The sequence below is a fragment of the Alligator sinensis genome, unplaced genomic scaffold (assembly GCF_000455745.1).
Source record: "Alligator sinensis unplaced genomic scaffold, ASM45574v1 scaffold76_1, whole genome shotgun sequence".
Lineage (NCBI taxonomy): Eukaryota > Metazoa > Chordata > Crocodylia > Alligatoridae > Alligator > Alligator sinensis.
This window is the reverse complement of record NW_005841865.1, coordinates 3,619,595-3,638,593: the sequence shown is the minus strand read 5'-3', so window position 1 is coordinate 3,638,593 and position 18,999 is coordinate 3,619,595. Positions and strand designations below refer to the sequence as shown.

Sequence of the window (18,999 nt, the reverse complement as noted above, 5' to 3'; positions counted from 1 at the left end):
ATGTATATGTTTGAGCTAATGTTTTTTAGGCTTAAATTGCTTAATACACTTCGGGCATTTTGTACAAATTTCTGAATAAGAAAACATCAAATCTGACGGATCCTAGCTGAAGACTGAATCTAAAATTGAATGATTTCCTTAGTAACCTGTGACTTCACAAAACTCTGTCTCTTGTACATTTGTAGTTAAACATTTGAATGTCAGGTGTCCCTTTGTCGTCCTTTACCATTTCTGATATTTAGACATTTGCTTTGAAAATAGCCCTGCTGTTTAAACAAGAGATACAGTTATTGAATAAACTGCTACCATTTTAGCTACAGTACAGGAATGAGGCAGTGCAGTGCTGCCAGACGCCATTTTAAGAATCCTGCATAAATAGCATAGCTACCGATGAGTAAGAGACTGTTATAGGTGAGTGCTTATACAAAGCTGCTATTTATTCAGCAATGGCATGCTAATATATTTTTTTCCAATTTTTATTGAATGCAGTTTTTTTGAAATCATGATTTATATTTGCTACTCACAAATGTAATCTAGGAAGGGCAGGAATTATCTTTAGGATGACATTTAATTTTAGTACTTACAGATTTAAATCAGTATTTTTTTAAATTAAAGGAAGAAAGATTTCCATAAATGTATGGTTCTTGGGTTTAAATTAATGTGCTAATTCCCATATGTAAACCGAGAATATTGTGCATGTGGGCATTGGCTGTTCTGAGTGGTTTTCCATATCTATCAGATTTTCTTGGTTAAATGTCAAGGTGCAGTAGTTCATCTGAAACTTTTAATTGCTCTTTGTATTTAACATAGGTTAAGAGCAGCTAATATTTTACACATGTAAAATTTGAGATGAATATTACCACTAATAGAAATGATCTTTCCTTTGTAGAAAAGGCAGTTTTTTATTTAGTTGTCTGAAAGTACCAGTTTGAATTTCATAAGCAACTGTTTAGGTTAAAAGGCTTAAAAATTATTCAGGTAAGTTCATAAGGCAATTTTGTGTTAAGCAGAAATGTCCTGTTTGTTTGTAACCCTCATTTTTTTACCTGAATATCTCCACGTACCCCCTATGAAAGAGTACCTCCATCTCAAGCCCCTTTCATCAGACATGTTAAAATAGTTTGCATGAAACAAGTTAATTTTAACATTTTAGGAGATCAACTTTAGTTTTTATGCAAGAACTGTCAATACAGGTATAGCAGCTTTTAAATGAAGAATCTATGTTCTAGTCAATTAACAATGAAGCTGGCAAAGCTTATGTTTCAGTTACTAGTTTCTTAAAATATATTCCCTTTGTTTTGTAAGGAAATAGCAGTTGCTCTGAGAATGACCCAGGTTAAATATTGTACTCAGCTAGGTACTTAGTCAGATATATATCACTATCATTTCCGATATGTAATCCTAGCCATCACATTCTTAGCTATACCTAAAGTAATGCATCTGATCTGAGAAAAGTGAGTTAACAAAAACAATCAGAACTGCAGATATGAGGTCTTTTCCAAATGTGACTTTATAGGATAATCTAATCTGATCTCCTAGTTATTGTGTTCCTATAGTACTGGCTATTGATTTACACTTATTTTGATACAAGGATTTTTTTTCTTATTTTGCTGTGTGTAACTGTAGCATACTTGTCTTTAGGGATCTACTTTCTTTGAGTTATAGCAATTGAAATTTTTTGCTGAAGTGATGCTGCTGGTGAAATTACTGAATTTGGAGGCTTAAAGCATTTTCAAAATATTGCTTTTTGCAATAGGGGACACAGAGCTGAAAAGATTCATGTCCATATGTCCTGGGAAAAGTTTCCCTAAACTTACTGTAAATTACCAGTATTTATTTACAAGTCTAGGTCTTTAGGATACCCCACCCATTAAGAAGTACCATTGCTCATGTGAGTCTTAATGTGTTCCAGTAACACAAGCAGTACAAGATACTTCTGAAGTTATTTTATTACTGTGACTTTTTAAATGTTTCGTAGCTACCTCTAATCCCCTTATTTTTATTTTTGTTAGTATCAAGTAAGTATTTTCTTTATCATCCAGGATCCTGTGACATTGTATTCTAAATTTTTGTGTCTTTTGTTTTTCATATTAAGAGTGGTAAAGTGTGGTATTATTTAAAAAAATAGAATTTCTATCTGTTCTCTAGGGCTTAACCTTAAATAATTTCATTCTGCCAGTGATCTATGAATGATGTATTAGGTACTTCATTAAATTTGGTTTCAGTTACGGTGAAATAAAAGTACAAATATACATAATAAAAATGCAAAAGCAGTATCAAGTAGTGAATGCATTTCTGAATGCAGAATGTTCTCTTGAGTTTAAAATCTTGAGACAAACTTCTGTCGAATCTGAGCTTTGTATTTATTTATATATAGAGCTGCATCAAGTCAAATTTTGGAATCATTTAGAAAAAATACTTTTTTGACTTTTGCAGTTCCAAAAGATTTATTTATACCTTTTTAAAGGTGATGAGGAGCAAATTGAGTGCTTTTAGTGACTTAAAAAAAAAGAAAGATAAATGAGAGTCAAGCAAATCTCATGCATTTAATGCCTGTGAGGCTTGACTTATGGCATCCCAGCTGTTCTAAGCTTGGACTCATGGGGCATCTATACACGTGTTCCAGTGGAAGGTGGGGATGGGGGCGGGGGACACGCGCTTAATTAGAGCGGCTCCGAGAGCCACTCTGATTACAAAGTGCCCGGAGGGTTTCATGTATCACCGTCCCTATGCTTCAAAATGGTGGTGGGGGATGATTTATCTAAAGCTTGTTTGATAAGCTTTAGGTAAAGCAGCCCCACAGCCATTTTGAAGTGCGGGGACCCTGATACACAAGAAGAAGAGGCTGGCTGGAGCGTGGTAATTACCAGGTTCCAGCAGGCTCAGTTATCAGGTGTGCTTTGATGTGCTGTAATTGCAGTGCATCGGAGTGGCCTCTGCACTAGTCTGTAGCAGGGGCGGACAATTATTTCGGGCGGAGAGCTGCTTACTGAGTTTTGGCAAGCCATTGAGGGCTGCGTGACAGGCAGCTGGGGGCAATTAAATATTAATTTTCTTAATTTTGTAGGGGCCCTGTGGGCTGGATAGAATGGCCTGGTGGGCCGCATGTAGCCCACGGGCCACATTTTGCCCACACCTGGTCTATAGGCACCCATGTGTGCCAAAACCTCTTCTGACCTGTAACATCCCCCCCATACTATTTCAGTGAGAAATGTCTATACAGTTTTGCTAATGTACCTCTTTCCTTATGTGCCACACCTGTTTTTCCAGTCATGACTCTCAAACAGTTCATCCTCTGCTTTTTACAAGGGGCTCCACTATGCAATCTGTTAGGCTTCTGTTATGCCAGACTTTTCGATTTTGTGATCTGGACAAATACCCATGGGGGATTTGATTGAGATTTGTGTGGCCTAACCCATGCCTGAACCTCTACCTCCAGTTATTGAAAAGAGATAACTCGCTTTATTATATCACTGCTTTATTCCTGTGCTGACAGAAGTAGTGCATATTATTATGTATAGTAATCACATTATTCCAATTTGGTGATGGCATTTCTTAAAAAGATAGGCAAACAAACAAACAGAAAAACCCAAATGTAATGCTTAATTTCAAATGTTACTACAGAAAAATGCAGCAAAGCACATGTAGCAGTAGTACAGAATATTGTTTTCAGTGCTAGACAGTTCTAAAAATTGAAGTTTCTCTTTAATAGTTGTAGTTTATAGCATATTTACGATAATGTTTTCCAGACATGATGGATCCGTTCAGTTTTGTGTTTTCCACTAAAATAAGCAAAGTGTGTTCACTTAAAAGATTTGCTGGTGAAGTAATGTTTGGAAGAAGTGTGGAAAAAGTAAAAAATCAACATTGCTATGCCAACACAATTTTTTACTATACAGAGTTTAAACTAGGAAAAAAAAGTTCTTTACCAATATATAACAACTTCTGTTCAAGACGCTTTTTAGGTTAAATGACAAAAGAGCTGTTACTGGTACAGTAGAACCTGAATTTTTCATATATGGCTGGAGTGCAACCCACTTGATTCACAGCAGGTTGCTGAATTAAAAACAAGCCACTCAGCTCTTTGCTTCAGCTTATATCTCTATAGGCATTGGTTTTCCAATTAGCTGGAGGACAGCCACAGTCCCACACAGCTGATTGGAGATGTGGTGCCCTTTGGAATAAGAGCTGTAACAAACAGCTGGTGCACCTCCACAATCCTACATAGCATTTGCTGCAGCTATATGACCCCTTCCTAGTTCACAAACCTTCATTTCACAGAGGAGGGGATTTAGGAACCTGTGCCTGTGAAGAATCTGGGTTATAATGTATAAGCAGGATCTCTGCTTGGGGTGCTTGCTAGGAGAGTTTTATTGGAAAACCCTTTTAAGTGTACCCAAGCCCTGAGTTCCATTTCTTGGCTGCGTGAGAATTCCTTGAAAATGCATTTATTATGGGTTTTTCTCTGTTCTGTCTGTAACAACCAAACCATAAAACTTGCACGCAAAGCTATAATCTTATTAAGTTGCTTTTATTCTCCCTTCTATAAAGATGAATCCAAACTGAGAAAAGTAGACCCTTATTTCTCCATCAGTGATACCAATGGGGGAAGTGATAAAAGTAGGCAGGTGAGAGGTTTTTACCACCTTGTGTCATCCAATCCTACTCTGAATAAGTAGAAGTAAGTCTGAAAAAGTTTTGGAGGGCATGGTGTTAGAAGTCCTGTTTCTCTCCTTTATACTTCTACTGTTGGTAATTGCTACCTGAGGTTACTGCAGGTGAATTTTGCTATTTACTTTTTTTCATCCTATTGTGGAGCTTAGCATTAAAAGTTGTCATCATCTATAAAATTAATTATTAGGCCCTGGATTTGCAACCCTAGTTCTCTGCACATATGGATGCATTCTCCTACTTGTACCAATTGAAGTTAGTTGGACTTTAAATAGACATATAGGAGCCCATTCATACATTGTATAGGAGGCCTTGGATTAGGAACTATTTGGGATAGGAGCCTGGTCATTTCTATGGTTGTCTAGTGTCAATTATAATTTTTAGTAATATGCACAATCGCCAGTGAACATTGGGAGACCAATGCCATTAATATTAAAATGAGCATTACTTAGGTATATACTGTGCAAATATGACAGGCAGGATAGTTTCCCTTCTGTTCAGATGGTGCATGTTCTAGCGCAGCAAAAGCCAACCTTTCTGGAAGGTGTACCCCATCTTAGCCTGCATCAGCCCTGGGTGCCACTTCAATCTCTTTCCTTTGCCTGAGTTGCTGCTCAGCTTTCTGCTCCCTGCCCAATATGCTTTGCATGCCTCCTGTCCTATCTGCTGCTGTGTTGCCTACCCCCTCCCCGATCTGCCATGTATCACACAATGAGACCTGTGCATGTGTCACAGGTTGGCCACCCCTTTTTTAGTGGATATTAGATAAAGCTATATTAGATTTCTGGCTGAAAATATTTGATGCTAGCACTTGGCACTTTTATGAAGGAACTTTAAATATAAAAGTAACATATTCTAAATCTCTAATTCTTGTAGCTTGGCTGAAGAGGAAATAAAGGCCGAGCAGGACGTGGTGGAGGGGATGGATATCTCCACTCGATCCAAAGGTGAGTAAGAAAGCATATTTATCTCTATTCTAGAAGACAGGAGGAAATTGGAAGTCTTTGTTTAAAAGCAGCGATGCAGTATGTGATCTGCAGTGCAAGACACAAATTCTTAAATGGATGTTACTCTAATTAATAGAAAAATATCTATTATTTCTGGTTTTTTAATATTGTTTTTAAGAGGACTATGCATTATTGTCTAGTTTTATCAGGAATAATACTCTGAATATATTGTGTTTGAGTACATTCAGTTGTCTCTCCTACTTGCCAGCAATCAAAATTTGATCTGGACTTTCAGACTACATCAACCTCTAGTGATCTTCTGTGCTCATTGTTACCTGTTTCTTTGGAAGTAATTCTTTAATTCAGAATAGCCAAAAAAAAAAAAAGTTAAAAAAACCCATGTTAGCAGGTCCTGCAGTAATCAATCATAACTCCAGGAAAAATTAACTGTAAATGTGAAATTTGCTCTCTTCACAAAAAATCAATCTTGTGAGTGACTAATGTCAGTTAGGGATACTCTGTTATCCTGACAGAAGCTATCTGTAGAATTTTAAAGAACTAAATCTCCATCCCTTGTGTCTATGGGCCTGTCTATGTCAGTGAATTAGTCTAGGGGAGGGAGTAGCAGCCTATGACCCCTGGATCTCATAGGTCTGACCTGGTCCATGGATGCATAGGGGATCCAGCAGAAAGCTGCCTGTCCACTCCTCAGCATCCCCCTCCACAGTCCTCCATTCTCTTGTGTGTGCGCTTGCCTCTCAGCCTCTTGAAGGCTCAGATCAAGTATAGAGAGGCTGGATATCTGCAGTTAGGATAAATGCTCACTTGGTGTTGTGGGGGGTGGTAAGAGATTTGCAGCACACAGGTTGCAAGCTTCATTCTGCAGTGCCAAAAGGTTGCCAATCACTAGTGTAGGATAACTCTGGTTCAGTGTAAAAAAAAAAAAAAAAAAAGCCACATCCACATGATACAACCCATTGTATTGATGTAAATCCAAAGTAAAGGGGGAAATTTTACCTTGGCTTGATCCAAGTTTAATTTTCTTCAGGACAAGGGACTTTGGACCAAGGTTTGTACGCTTGCAACTTTGCCGCCTGTGATACTTCTGTAGGTAGGTGTATGAGCTACCTCTTACACAGTTTTATACTCTTTCCAAACTTGGCTACTCTGTTTACCCACCTGATCTCTACTGTTTAAGGGCTATTGCAACAAGTTGTCACCTTCCTGTTGAAGTTCTAGCACATGCCCAGGTTCTTCTTTGCCGTGTAGATTCTCCAGGGATAAATACTTCAGTAGCTAAGGTCACTTTTACATGTGCTTCAGGGTTGGAAGGGGGCGGCGCTTTAATTAGAGTGGCTCAGAGAGCAAGTGCTGCAGCATCTCGTGTATCAGTGTCTTTGGACTTCAAAATGATGGCAGGATGCTTAAGCTAAAGCTCATCAAACGAGCTTTAGTTCAAGCGCTCCTGCCACCATTTTTCAGCAAGGAGACGCTGATACACGAGATGTGAAAGGCTGCTGAAGCACGGTAATTGCCATGCTCCAGCAGACTCGATTAATCAGACATGAGCGGACTTTGTGCTCGTGTACAGGTACCCTCAGTGACTGCACAGTAGTTGTAACTATGTTTCTTTCAAAAGTATGGCTCAGCATTTGTATTCTTGTATCTTGTGTTTCATCTGGGAGTTTTAAACAAGCAACATATATATTTCTAAAATTGTGTTAGGTCCAGTCTCCAAACTAGTGAAATTTACTTAAAAAAATCTCTCCTACTTTTAGCAGGCATTGTACAGGCTTTGGAAAGCCCTAAAACCAGCCATATAGAAAGGTGTCAGTCCAGATTTGAAAAGCATCTAGGTGCCTTTTTATATGACTCCAAGGTATGTGAATATGGCCTACATTTTAAGATGTCCTTTAACTCAGCTTGGGTCCATGCTGTGGTAATGGCTTGTCTATCTTACAGGGCTGTTGCTGCTTTAACTATAAACCTCATCTGATTGATTGTGGACCATTTTCCAGTCATATACAGGTCATTCTGGATCTTATCCCTGCCCTCCAAATGTCTGAAACTCCACTCAACTTGGTGTAATCAGCAAATCTGCTGAACATGCACTCAGTGTTATTGTCCAAATCATTAACAAAGATGTTGAACAATAATGGACCCGAAACAGACTTCTGGGGAACCCCACTTGGTTCCACTTCCCAATTAGACATTCAGCTATTAACAGTTACTCATTGAGCATGATTATCCAACCAGTTATGTATCCAGCTTGCAGTACTTTACTCTGTATTTCCTTAGCTTGTTAATGAGAATGATGCTGTGAGAAAGGGTGTCAAAAGCCTTTTTAAAGTCAAGAAATATCACATCCACTGCGCTCTGCACCATCCATAGAGCCTGTCACATTTATAGAAGGAAATCAGGTTGTTCAGCATGACTTCTCTTGGTGAATCCATGCTGGCTGTTCCTGATCACCTTGTTCTGCTCTAGGTCCTTCAAAATAAATTCCTTGAGGACCTGCTCCATGATCTTTCCAGGTACCAAAATCATGCTAACTGGTCTGTAATTCCTCTGATCTTCCTCCTTTCCTTTCTTAAAAATGGGCATTATAGTTGCCTTTTTCCAATCATCCAGGAACTCAACTCTGTGAATTCAAAGGGGATAGCTAATGGCTCTGAAATTACCTCAGCCAATCCTTTCGGTACCCTAGGATGCATCCCACATGGCCGCAGTGATTTGAAAGCATCTAGTTTTTCTACATAATCCCATATCTGTTCTGCTATTACCCTAGGCTTTATCTTCTTCCCTGTCTTTGCTGCCAGCTGTCAACTTCCCTGTCTGCTGCTGACATAGTTGGTGATGGTCCTGCTTTGAGAAGGGGCTTGGACTAGATGACCTCCTGAGGTCTCTTCCAACCCTAATTTTCTATTATTCTAACTGACCTTGTCATCTGATAGCTGCCTCTATTTGTGAAGACTGAAATAAAAAAGGCATGAAATACTTCGGCCTTCTCTGTATCATCTGTTAGATGTTGGGTTAACAGAGTTTAATTATCTTTTTTTAGAAAAAGGCCAGAGATATCCTTTGAATGATAATAATAATGATAAAAATAATAACAAGGACAATAGTATGGTAGGGCCATTACCTTCAGGCCTTATTCAGAAGAACAGGGTGAAATTATGTTGAGTTCCTACCATTTGAAACTTGTGTTGTTGAGCTGAAGATTGGTTTTTTGTCAGTTCACATCAAGGCAGTATATATCCACATTAGAAAAGACTCAAATTTAAGAGATTTAGAAATAATAAAAAGCAGAAACTGTTATTACAGGATTCTAATACTACAGGATAGATCTGTGCATGTTCCCTGCTGCTCATGTTAATTTTGCTTTATGCATTTTACCATGTGTCTACATGGTAGACCAACAAATAGACCAACATAGTTATAATGGATTATTTCACTAAAACCATTTACCCTTTGTGGACCGCCACTAAATTGGACAGTTTTGTTCTTGTTCATGCATATTTTAGCTGCATTTCTAAATGTAGGCAGGCAAGGACTAATGTCTATTAATATTTCCGAGAAGCTGGTTCTTCAGTTTGTTCTTTTATAATTTTACACAGTGTTTTACAGCTATTAAACGCATAATCCCTACAATCTACATCAGGGAAACAGAAAATGAGGGTAATGAACAAATAAAGGGTTTGGAAAATAATAGGCAAGATTAAAAATACAGATAATATCAGGTCTATTTGACAGAAGAAAGTGCGTAACTAATTTAACAATTTAGTTGAACTCATACTATGAATATCCTTGTTTTAGTCTAAGTTGCTTATTTTTACTTGGGGTAAACAGAATCCAATTCAGTTAAGCTAAATTGAAATAAACCTGGCTTAAACTCTAATAAGTATCAACACAGTCTTTTGCACTATTCTGAGGCTTTGTTTTAACTTGTTAGATTAAGTTACCTGACCAGACTTAATTAAAACCCTCTAAAACTCTAGTTAAGATCAGTCAAGCCTTAGAATGTGCTGAACTACTCAAGTTTTGTTTCTGAAATATAATGCATCTTAACTAGATTGAGGAAATAACTAGGAAGAAAAGATGGGAAGTAACAAAACGTGAGTAGGTTGAGAGTAAAGGGAGTTGAGACTAGGCAAAGGCCTGGTTTATGTTGCAGAGTTTTGCTGACAGAGCTTTCTGTTCTTCCATGCTAAAGGTTCCTCTGCGGTAGCAAAACCCCCATTTTTGCTGATTAGAGTTAAAGTCCCTCTACCAAGCAGAATACGGCTTATATTTTCTACTGGCAGACGGTTCCAGTGTCTTCCAGTGGATGGTTGTTGTGGTCCGTTTGGCAGCTGGTGCCTTCTTATTTGTGTGCTTTGTAGTTTGCATGCAGTGCTGGTATGAGGAATCACCAGAAATGCATAGGTGAGCATGCACTCTTGCAGCTTGGTATCGGTACCTGCTGTCTGCTGCCAGAAGTTCTGACAGGAGATGTAATTAAGACCAGAGTTTGAAAGTGACAGAACTAGAAACCAGAGTTTATCAGGGAGAGAGTCATGAATGTGAGAGACAGAAATTTTGCAAGAGCCGAGCTCAATTTTACAATAGATGAGAATATCTATGAGTTTTACCACTTTTAAAATACTATATAAAACTTTTTTTGACTTAACCAACAGAAAGTAAGGCAAACTCAGCATAAATCTAATGCTATATTAGACACAAAGATACAGCTACATACTAATTGGTCCAAAATGTTAATTAATATAGACATTGTGTCATGATTGTCAAATTAAGCAAAAATATCTTGCATTGTTATGTATTTCATGTATAAGATTAGAGCTATTGATATTTACTATGGAAGTTTCAGTTACAAGACTATAATTGCTAGTCTGTTGCTAAATGTACAATGTGGAAAAATTATCCCTAAACCAGGCAAACCTTAGTTGATATCCATACTGATATCTTAGTTGATAACCTCAGTGGATATCCATACTGGATTAAATAATGATTCAATTTTGTAGGCCTGAACAATATATTTTTTCTTTCTAACAAGGAGTTTTGAATTATGAGGTCCTTTTCATCCCTACTTTCCTATGATCTAGTGTAAAATGGAGAGAGGTGATAATTGCAAAAGGGGTAGTTTTCCATTATAGCAGTCCACTATAGCAGTTATCCTCACATGAGCATCCCTACAGCAAAGCTTTACCTAAGTTACTGTGTCCTTGTTGTTTGTGCATTATGGGTATCTTTGGGAATGTATTCCATGGTGCTTTGTGCTGAGAGGCTCTAGGATTCTCTCCCAGTTAGTTGAATACATTGTGAAAACATGTATTAATCATTTGGGGAATTGTGGGAAGAATATTGGAAAAATATTGGCACTCAAGTGATTATTTGCTTGAGTCCTAACTACGGAGTGCATTCCAGCTCAGTTTAAACCAGAGCTCAGTCTCTAACCTGGATACCAGTTGTTTAAACTGTTTTGAATAACCTTCAAAATAGGTCAGAGGTTTTTCTTTATAGAGAGCCTTGAGCAAAAACTCCGATGAGAACCAAAATTAACTGTGCAGTGAAGGAACATCCTATCACACAGGGAATCTGGTGAAGCATAGATTTGCATCCATGCCTCTCATCATAGCCACTGACCCATCCTTCCTCTGAGACACAAGTTAGATAACTAAATTATCTTCCTAATGACTGTATGTTTGCGTTTCTTGGGAAAAGTACACTGTTTACCTCATGTAAAACAACACTTGTTATTTCAAGAATTCTAGCCTTATATTTCTTGTTCAGAATTTGTGATGAAAGCTTTGTCTTGGAGGTTGCTGTCCTATTTGACAGAGCAGTAAACTTCTCTATCTGTTTTGAATATGCAAGTGAAGTGAATTATGAAATAGAATTTCAAGGATATGCGATATATTTTGTAACCATTGCTTTGCGGTACATTGTGTTTTTACTGTTCATGCAGTGATACCAAGTACTTAATCACAAAGAAATGACAATTTCTTCCCAATCTTAAAAAGTAACTTAGAAATACTGCAGCAAGAGTGAAAAAAGCTAGAGCCTGAGGCTTTTTTCCTTAGTGGAAAGGCCTTGTCACTTGAAATAATCAGCAGGGGAACTTCAAAAGTGCCTTGGGGCATTAAGTCCCTATAAAACCATACTATAGTTTCTTAATAGCAGCAGTGGCTGGGCATGCAGTTAATCCATTATCTATTGAAAGAGTCTAGAAATACTGCATATTTGAAAGCTTTCTAAGGTCTACAGTACAAAAATACACAGCAGTACAACTTTACGCTGCTAGAAACCCAAAATGTAGTTGTGTTTTCACCACCATAAAGCAGGGTTCTACAGGCCTGGTTTCCTACAGTCAGTTTACTGCAAATATTTGATTTCGGTTTCAAGTTTTCATTGTGTGGATGCAAGCTTTGGTTGAGGTTTGCATATAATTGTGTTCACTTCACTTTTGGGAATAACTAAGCATGGTACATTACAACAGGGATAAAGGTTGAAAGGGAAATAGACAGCGCAAGGCTGTTACCAGTGTCCAATGAGCAGAATATACCTGTGAATATAATCGGGACATCCTAGAGTTCTGCAATCCATCTATTACGTGTTCAAGTCTGCTCTGGTGAGTCCAACTCTAATGACACTGTCAATGAAAACAGTGTTATATTCTCTCTTCTTGTGATTTTTCTATTTTAAATGGGTACTTGCAAAAAAAAATTTTTTTTATGGATGGGCGGAGAGAAATTTCATACTTTTAGTTGATACTTTCTATAAAATTGTACTTGGAATCCTAAACATATAATTTGTCGCTAGGCAAATACAAATTTCTGCTCATAAATTCCTTTTACAGTAGCCAGCATAACTCCTGTTTTACTTCAGCATCACTGTTGATACATACAAGTATTTAAGCTATTATTAGAATCCTAACTTTTATGCCTTTCTCAAAATCTGCAAAGTGGAAGGTATTTTTGTTCCAAAAAAAGTGGACAGTCTCACTTCTGTTCTTATGTTTCATGTTAATAATGGTGATTTTAAAAGGGAAGAAAAAAACAGAATGCTTAATATTTAAAGGGTAAGGTTTTGATATTCAGAGATAGCAAGTTTAGGGCAGTTAATTATATTTGTGACTAAAATGCAGTTAAATTCCCAGCGTTCTATTTTAATGATACAAATTGTGTCCTTTCTGTTTCCACTTTTGAAAAAGACAGTTTGTTTAATAAAATAAGTTTGTTCCCAAACATTTCCAGACTTTGGCACCTTTTATCTTTTCTTCCAGGTTAGGATTAGAAAAATCATGAAAAGTAATAAAAGTAAGTTGGCTTTTCCTACTCTATTTGCTGCCCATCATCCTGATATTATTTGAGGCCTTATCTACACACAAACATCTACATTTACTTATTTTGGTTTAACTAAACCAGTGGGAAATCCCTGTGTTTGAACACTTCTATTTTAGTCTAAGTGTTTATTTCAGTTTAACTTAAATACATTCCTAACACTAAATTAAAAAGAAGAAAACCCCCTTCCTTAAATCAGAGTAAGAATGTCCATCCAGCCTTTTGCACTGGTTAAATAAATCCGTTCGAAATCACATTTTAAGTTAACCTGCTGCAACTCTGTTGGGTCCCTGTTTGAAAGAAGGTTTGGAGGTGGGCTTGTTAGATGTCTAAGACAGACTCTCATTGTAGGTAAGCCATTATACCTTCGTTACTGATTAGATCAGAGGTTCTCAAACTGTGGTCTGTGGACCACCACTGGTCCGCGAGCTCCATTCAGGTGGTCTGCAGAAAGGTTGCGGAACAGTTGAGAATATCTGTACTTGTAAGGTAAGACTACTGATATTAAAATATGAGTTGTGTGCTTTGATTTGTAGAAAAAAAAGTTTATTAAGTGGTCCACTGAGACCCTTAGCAATTTTCAAGTGGTCCCTCCCAAAAAAGTTTGAGAACCACAGGATTAGATTATACTAGGCTTAGCAATAAGATGGCCTGTTGGTGTCTTTTACCTATGGTTTTTAAGTGAGCATCTTGAGAAGACTATTTATTTTTCCATGCTTTTCTAAATCAGCACAAGTCTCTTGCTGAAGTCAACCAGACTCTTATTACTTACTTAACTTGGTTATTTAGAATTGTCATTAGTGGGCACATATACATGTGCCCTTATGGCGCTGTTGTTACGGCACCGTCATTTAGTACTTCCAAAAGGAAGTACTAAATAATGGCGCGGTAATAGCTCGCACTGTGCCATGCGTGCCGCTCACGGTTGTTTTTGGCTGATACATCACCATAGCAACACGCTATAACAAGGGAGCACGTTGCTAAGGTGAAGTAGCTGCAGCATCATGGTTTGTGACTGGTGATGCTACATTGCTGTAGCGTGTTTCTATGGCAACGTAATATCATGTGTAGGTGCACCCACTAAGTGGTGATATCACATGTACTTATTCATGCTGCAGACATACAGGACAGTGTGTTCACTGCCCAGTCCTTATATTGCAAAGGATTAGACTCTTAGGTTGTGTCCAGATGAGTGCAGTCATGGTGCTGAAAACATGTTTACAGTGCCACATACCACACAGTCCAGCGATCTCCACACTGCAAGGGTGTGCTGTCTAAGCGTGTGTTGTGCTGGTTTTTTTTTTTTCTGCAGGTTTTTTTGACCCCTGGATAGCCTTAGAGTGTAATGGGAGGGAACAGTATTCTCTCTTGTCTCCATCAGTTAATTAAATCATATATTATCTTCATAATGTATCCATTCAAGATGGATTACTGTCTCATAAATTTGTGCACCTAAGTTCTTAAATGTGTGAAGATTTGGTTGCTTTAGGGCAAGGCTGTCCAAGTTCAGCGTGGCCAGGGACTCTACACCTTACACGCCACATGATGCAGGAACAGCCCTCTGGGATGCTCCCCACACTGCAGTTAGTATGTGGCTCCTTCCCCAGCCCTCTCCTGCTGCATGGCAGTGGAAGAAGTGGCTGTAGGAGCCCACACAAGCCATGTGTAGGACCCTCACAGGCTACAAGTGTTTGGCAGGCTGTCAGTTGAACAGCCCTGCTTTAGGGTTTAAGTGCGTTTTATTTTGTCTCATGTGAGTAAGTAGTTACTGCCACTTCAGCCACAAGATAGCATGTTGAAATAACAGTTTTAGCTTTCAGGTATAGCTAGCATCAGAGCATCATTCCCTAATGGTAGCTTGAGAGAAATGTTATACATGCTTAGGTCAGCCTTGGCAGAACTGTAGAGCAATTAATAATACACTAGGCGCAAACAACCCATGCCCTTAATGGGAGAATTTCCTCTCCCAGGAAGTGTAATTGGTAGTATCTGTGCTCAATTATATTCCAAAGCCTTATGTTTAAAGCAGTGGTTCTCAGCCTCTTTTGGACCAGGACCCACTTGTTAACATTGATGACCTAGTCTTGACCCAGTGCCCCTCACTTCCAACCCACTGCCCCCAGGTCTCAGCCCCTCAGTGTGTGTGTGTGTGGGGGGGGAGGGGATGACTTGGGGGCCCAAATAGCCCCTAGGAAGCTGAAACTCTGCCAGCCTGCAAGGGAAAAGCCATGATTTCTCACATTTTTCTCCTTTAAAGAAGAATAAAGTTAAAAAGTTTGTTCGCAACCCTTTCATAAATTCTTGCGACCCACTTTTGGGTCATAACCCACAGGTTGAGAAACAATGGTTTAAAGATATTATGATGTAAAGTTAAGTGTTCCTAAGATATATATATGGTTTCCCCCTTGTATGCCACGTGTCACGATATAGTCTTTAGTTACTTGATCACTTACTGCTGTTCTGTCATACCTTTATTTCATTTGCTGCTCAGGATGGACTGTTTTCTCTGAATGGCAAGGTGTTAATTTTTTCATACTTATTATTGAATTTATCATCCCAAGGTTCATCTACTGTTTATGATTTTAAACCCTCTGTTAAATACAGACACAGATGTTAATTTCCTTATGGAGTTTTCCTATCTTGGGCAACATTGCTACTATTTTTGACTACTTCATGTACCATAATGAATTCACCCCTAAATCAAATTTGTGAGGGAATTTGGTGGTGATATCCTTGTCCTACAGATAGGGAAATGGGTCACAGACAGATTTTAAGCCCAGACTCTCCAAAGTATCCACTAATTTTGGATGCCAGCTTGAAACCTTTAGCTTCTGATTTTTACCCACACACACACACAATTTATGTAGATACAGACTATGTAACATTTTTATAGCACTTCTAATGTAAGCAAGCTGCTATTCACTTCACTCAGTGGTTAGAAATTCAGTAATGGGCTGTTAGGCTAAGGTTCTTAGCAATACCTAGGCAGTTTTCTGCCTGGTTATGTACTTTAAATGCTTCTCAAAATCCCTGCTTAGCTCTTACCTAGCTCTCTACACACCTAGCACCCTCTGCCCCCTGGCCCTTGTCAAAGTTTTTGCCAGTTATTCAAAAAACTATCTAAGCACTGATGCCATAGAGCAAACAAGTTTTGTGGAGATTGGTGTGGGATTCTCAAACTGTGCCTGGTAGTCAGGATACTCATCTGGCTTGGGGATTTCTGAGTTCCCTAATCAACAGACTGCTTGGTATATGTAGGGATGCAGTTGGACTCTGCAAAAAATGTTTACCAAAATTGATGAATTGACTTAGGCATATGACTCCAAGACTAGGTTTGTGGGGAAAGATCCAAAGAGAGGGAAGTACCTTTCTGGGTTTAGAGCCAAAGCCACACCTTTTCTTTTTCCTCCAGGCTATCTTGGGTGGCTCCCCTTTTAGTTTGCTGGTCTCTGAGGTTCCCTTCCTTAGGTGTCTAACTCTCCCAGTGCATTGTGTGGGGAGTCTCAGCACCTCCCTGAAGATTGCATTAGGGTTAGGTGGAGCACTGTTGAACAGGTGCTAAGTATCCTTAAGAACCTGGGCCTTAGCTTGTTTAAGTAACCACTAACAGGACCTGAGACAGAATTCGCTGCTGGGTTTCACAACTGGGGCTGGACTAGATGATCTTCCGAGGTCCCTTCCAGCCCTAATGTCTATGAAATCTATGAAATTGTTTGATGGCAAAGGAAAGTAGCAATTAAGTAATACTAGAGGTTGTTCTAGAGTATCAAGGAGAGTGTGCAGTGATGGCTTCAAAATTTTCAGCTCTTGTCTTCCTGAACACTTTCTGACCTAGCTTTCTTTGTGTCACTCTGATACGGGCCCCATTCACACCCAACTGTTCTCTCCTCTCCCAGATCATTCTTCTTATCCTTCTCAGCCGCAGGCCACCAAATCAGTCTCCCTCCCCACCCCCACTGCAGTTGTGTTCTTGGGAAATTGTGTTGTTGAAACTGGAAAAAAAACAATTTTGAGTTAGAAACCCAGCTTGGAAAAGTTTTGAGCACAGATGATTTAAATTTGACGTAGACTTATAGCAGGAATGTATTAGGAAACCTTAACTGGAGGTGCCACTACTGGGTGCTTTTATAACTTGATCTCCCTGCCAATCAAACAGTCTAAATTAGTGTTATATGTGTGGCATGAATGTGTCTACTGTTTCAAGGGCCCTGGATATCTGTTCTTGCCAGTGAATCGCCTCTGGCAAATCATTCTGTACTTCTATATCTCATATCTAAAGAAATTATGGTGCAGTGCATACCTGCCTCATGCTATGATTATGAAGTATCATTAGTACTTTTAAAAGACTTGGTATTTTCAGGCCTTGTACAAATAAGGTGTACCAGGTTAAAACAAATGGATTTTTTAACTAATTAATTTGAACCAGTGCAAACCCTTGCAAGGTACTGCTGCCTTGAATTTAAGAAGCTGATTTTGGCTTAGTGCAAACTGATTTTTAGAGATCTCTACGCTCCATACTCTGTGCTAGTGATGCTCTGCTGGTAAACCCCTTACTATAAATATAGCATATGCAGCATATGCTAGCAGAAGGTTTTGTGCCTGTGTGGTTACACCATTTCCAGTAAAAATATTAGCTAAACTGACAAAAACAGTTTTCTGTCAGCATAGTTACATCTACACCAGTAATTTTTGATGGCATGCCTGTGTCATTTGGAATGGTGATATTTTCCCCATTCATGTCAACAGAGCTAGCTATGCCAACAAAATTTTGTAGTGTATACCAACCCTAAATCCATTTGCCTTAGATTTAATTAAGTTTAGTTTAAGCAGATTTGGAAGTAGTTTAAGCTAAATTAGAATAGGCACTTTTAATTTAAAATGTGAATGATGAAACACCTTGCACTGGTCTAACTAGGACCAGATCTGTACTGTGAAGTTTAGTCATGGTAGCTGTGTTGGCTAGAAGCATATAAAATGCACATTTCTTGCTAACAGGTATGCCAGCAAAATGCCTGGTGTAGAGACAGTTCTGCCAACTGAAGAGCTTTCATCAGTCTTGCTTGTTTTGTTTGGGTGGCTAGCACAGCTGGGCTGGTAAAGGAAAGTTCCTGTTGGCATACACATCATCTTTACTAGGCAGTTTTGCCACTGTAAATAAGCCTGCGTTACTTGCGTTACTGCTTTAGGCTTGGGACAGAAGTTATACATACACTGGTCTAAGTGATCCAAAACTGGTTTCAACCTGAAACAGAACAGAAGTTCAGTGCACATAAACTGCTTTCAAAATGGCCAAAACTAGTTTAAGATAAACCTGGTTAGATATAATATCAAACTTAGCTGATTACGGTCAAACCGGTGTATTGAACTTCTGCCCCAGATCCCTTCCTGGTTCAAGTTAATTCATGGTCCCCCAGTTTCCTAGAATGCTTGGCAGTAGGCTGGCGCCTCCCCCAGCTGTCATTCAGTTAAGCCACTAAATCCTCTGCTCCCTGCCAGCACCTGTCAGCCCGGTAGGATTGGGGTGGCAAGGACAAGGGATCCTTAGACCCCATCTGTACAGGACAAGGGGAAGGAAAGCCCCAGCAGTGGGGACTTTTTGCCCCTGCAGCAGCCAGGCAAGCAGGATAGATTTTGGCTCAGCCCCACCCCCTCACCTCTGAGAGGGGGAGGGTGGGGTAGGCGGGGAATGCACCAGCCCAGTCCAGCACCAAACCCCCCAGCCAGGGTCTACCTGATGCAGGGGAAGGGGGGAGAAGCCCCCCACTGGGGGCTTTTCACTGTCCCAAAGCCTGGCTCACTGGGCTGGGATTAGCTCAGTCCCACTCCCTCTCCAGCCCCTGCCTGTGAGAGGCAGAAGATGGGGAGTGGGAGTTGAATGCACTGGGCCAGCCAGGCACTGGCTACCCAGCCAGGGTCTGCCCCATGTGGTAAGCCAGGGTGTGGGGGAGTGAAAAGCCCCCAGTGGGGGCTTTCCCTCCCATGCTGGGCAGACCCTGGCCTGCAGGGGTCTGGTGCAAAGCTGGGCTGCTGTGTTCTCACCC

General features: G+C 39.4%; 1 protein-coding gene across 20 annotated transcripts in view; it reads left to right on the top strand.

Annotated features, from left to right (window-relative positions):
- The window catches only part of ZMYND8 (zinc finger MYND-type containing 8), a 115,461-nt gene that overhangs the window by 36,358 nt on the left and 60,104 nt on the right, over nt 1–18,999 (top strand). For 5 of the 20 annotated variants that reach the window (XM_025191594.1, XM_006016700.3, XM_025191597.1 and 2 more), the window contains one exon: nt 5,548–5,618. In XM_025191594.1, coding sequence (XP_025047379.1) covers nt 5,548–5,618 — 71 coding nt within the window. Of the gene's footprint in view, nt 1–231; nt 412–4,319; nt 4,629–5,547; nt 5,619–6,666; nt 6,730–7,396; nt 7,498–12,114; nt 12,247–12,900; nt 12,935–18,999 lie in introns of those variants that run through there. The other 15 variants (XR_003091764.1, XR_003091762.1, XR_003091763.1 and 12 more) reach the window with 10 other exon arrangements.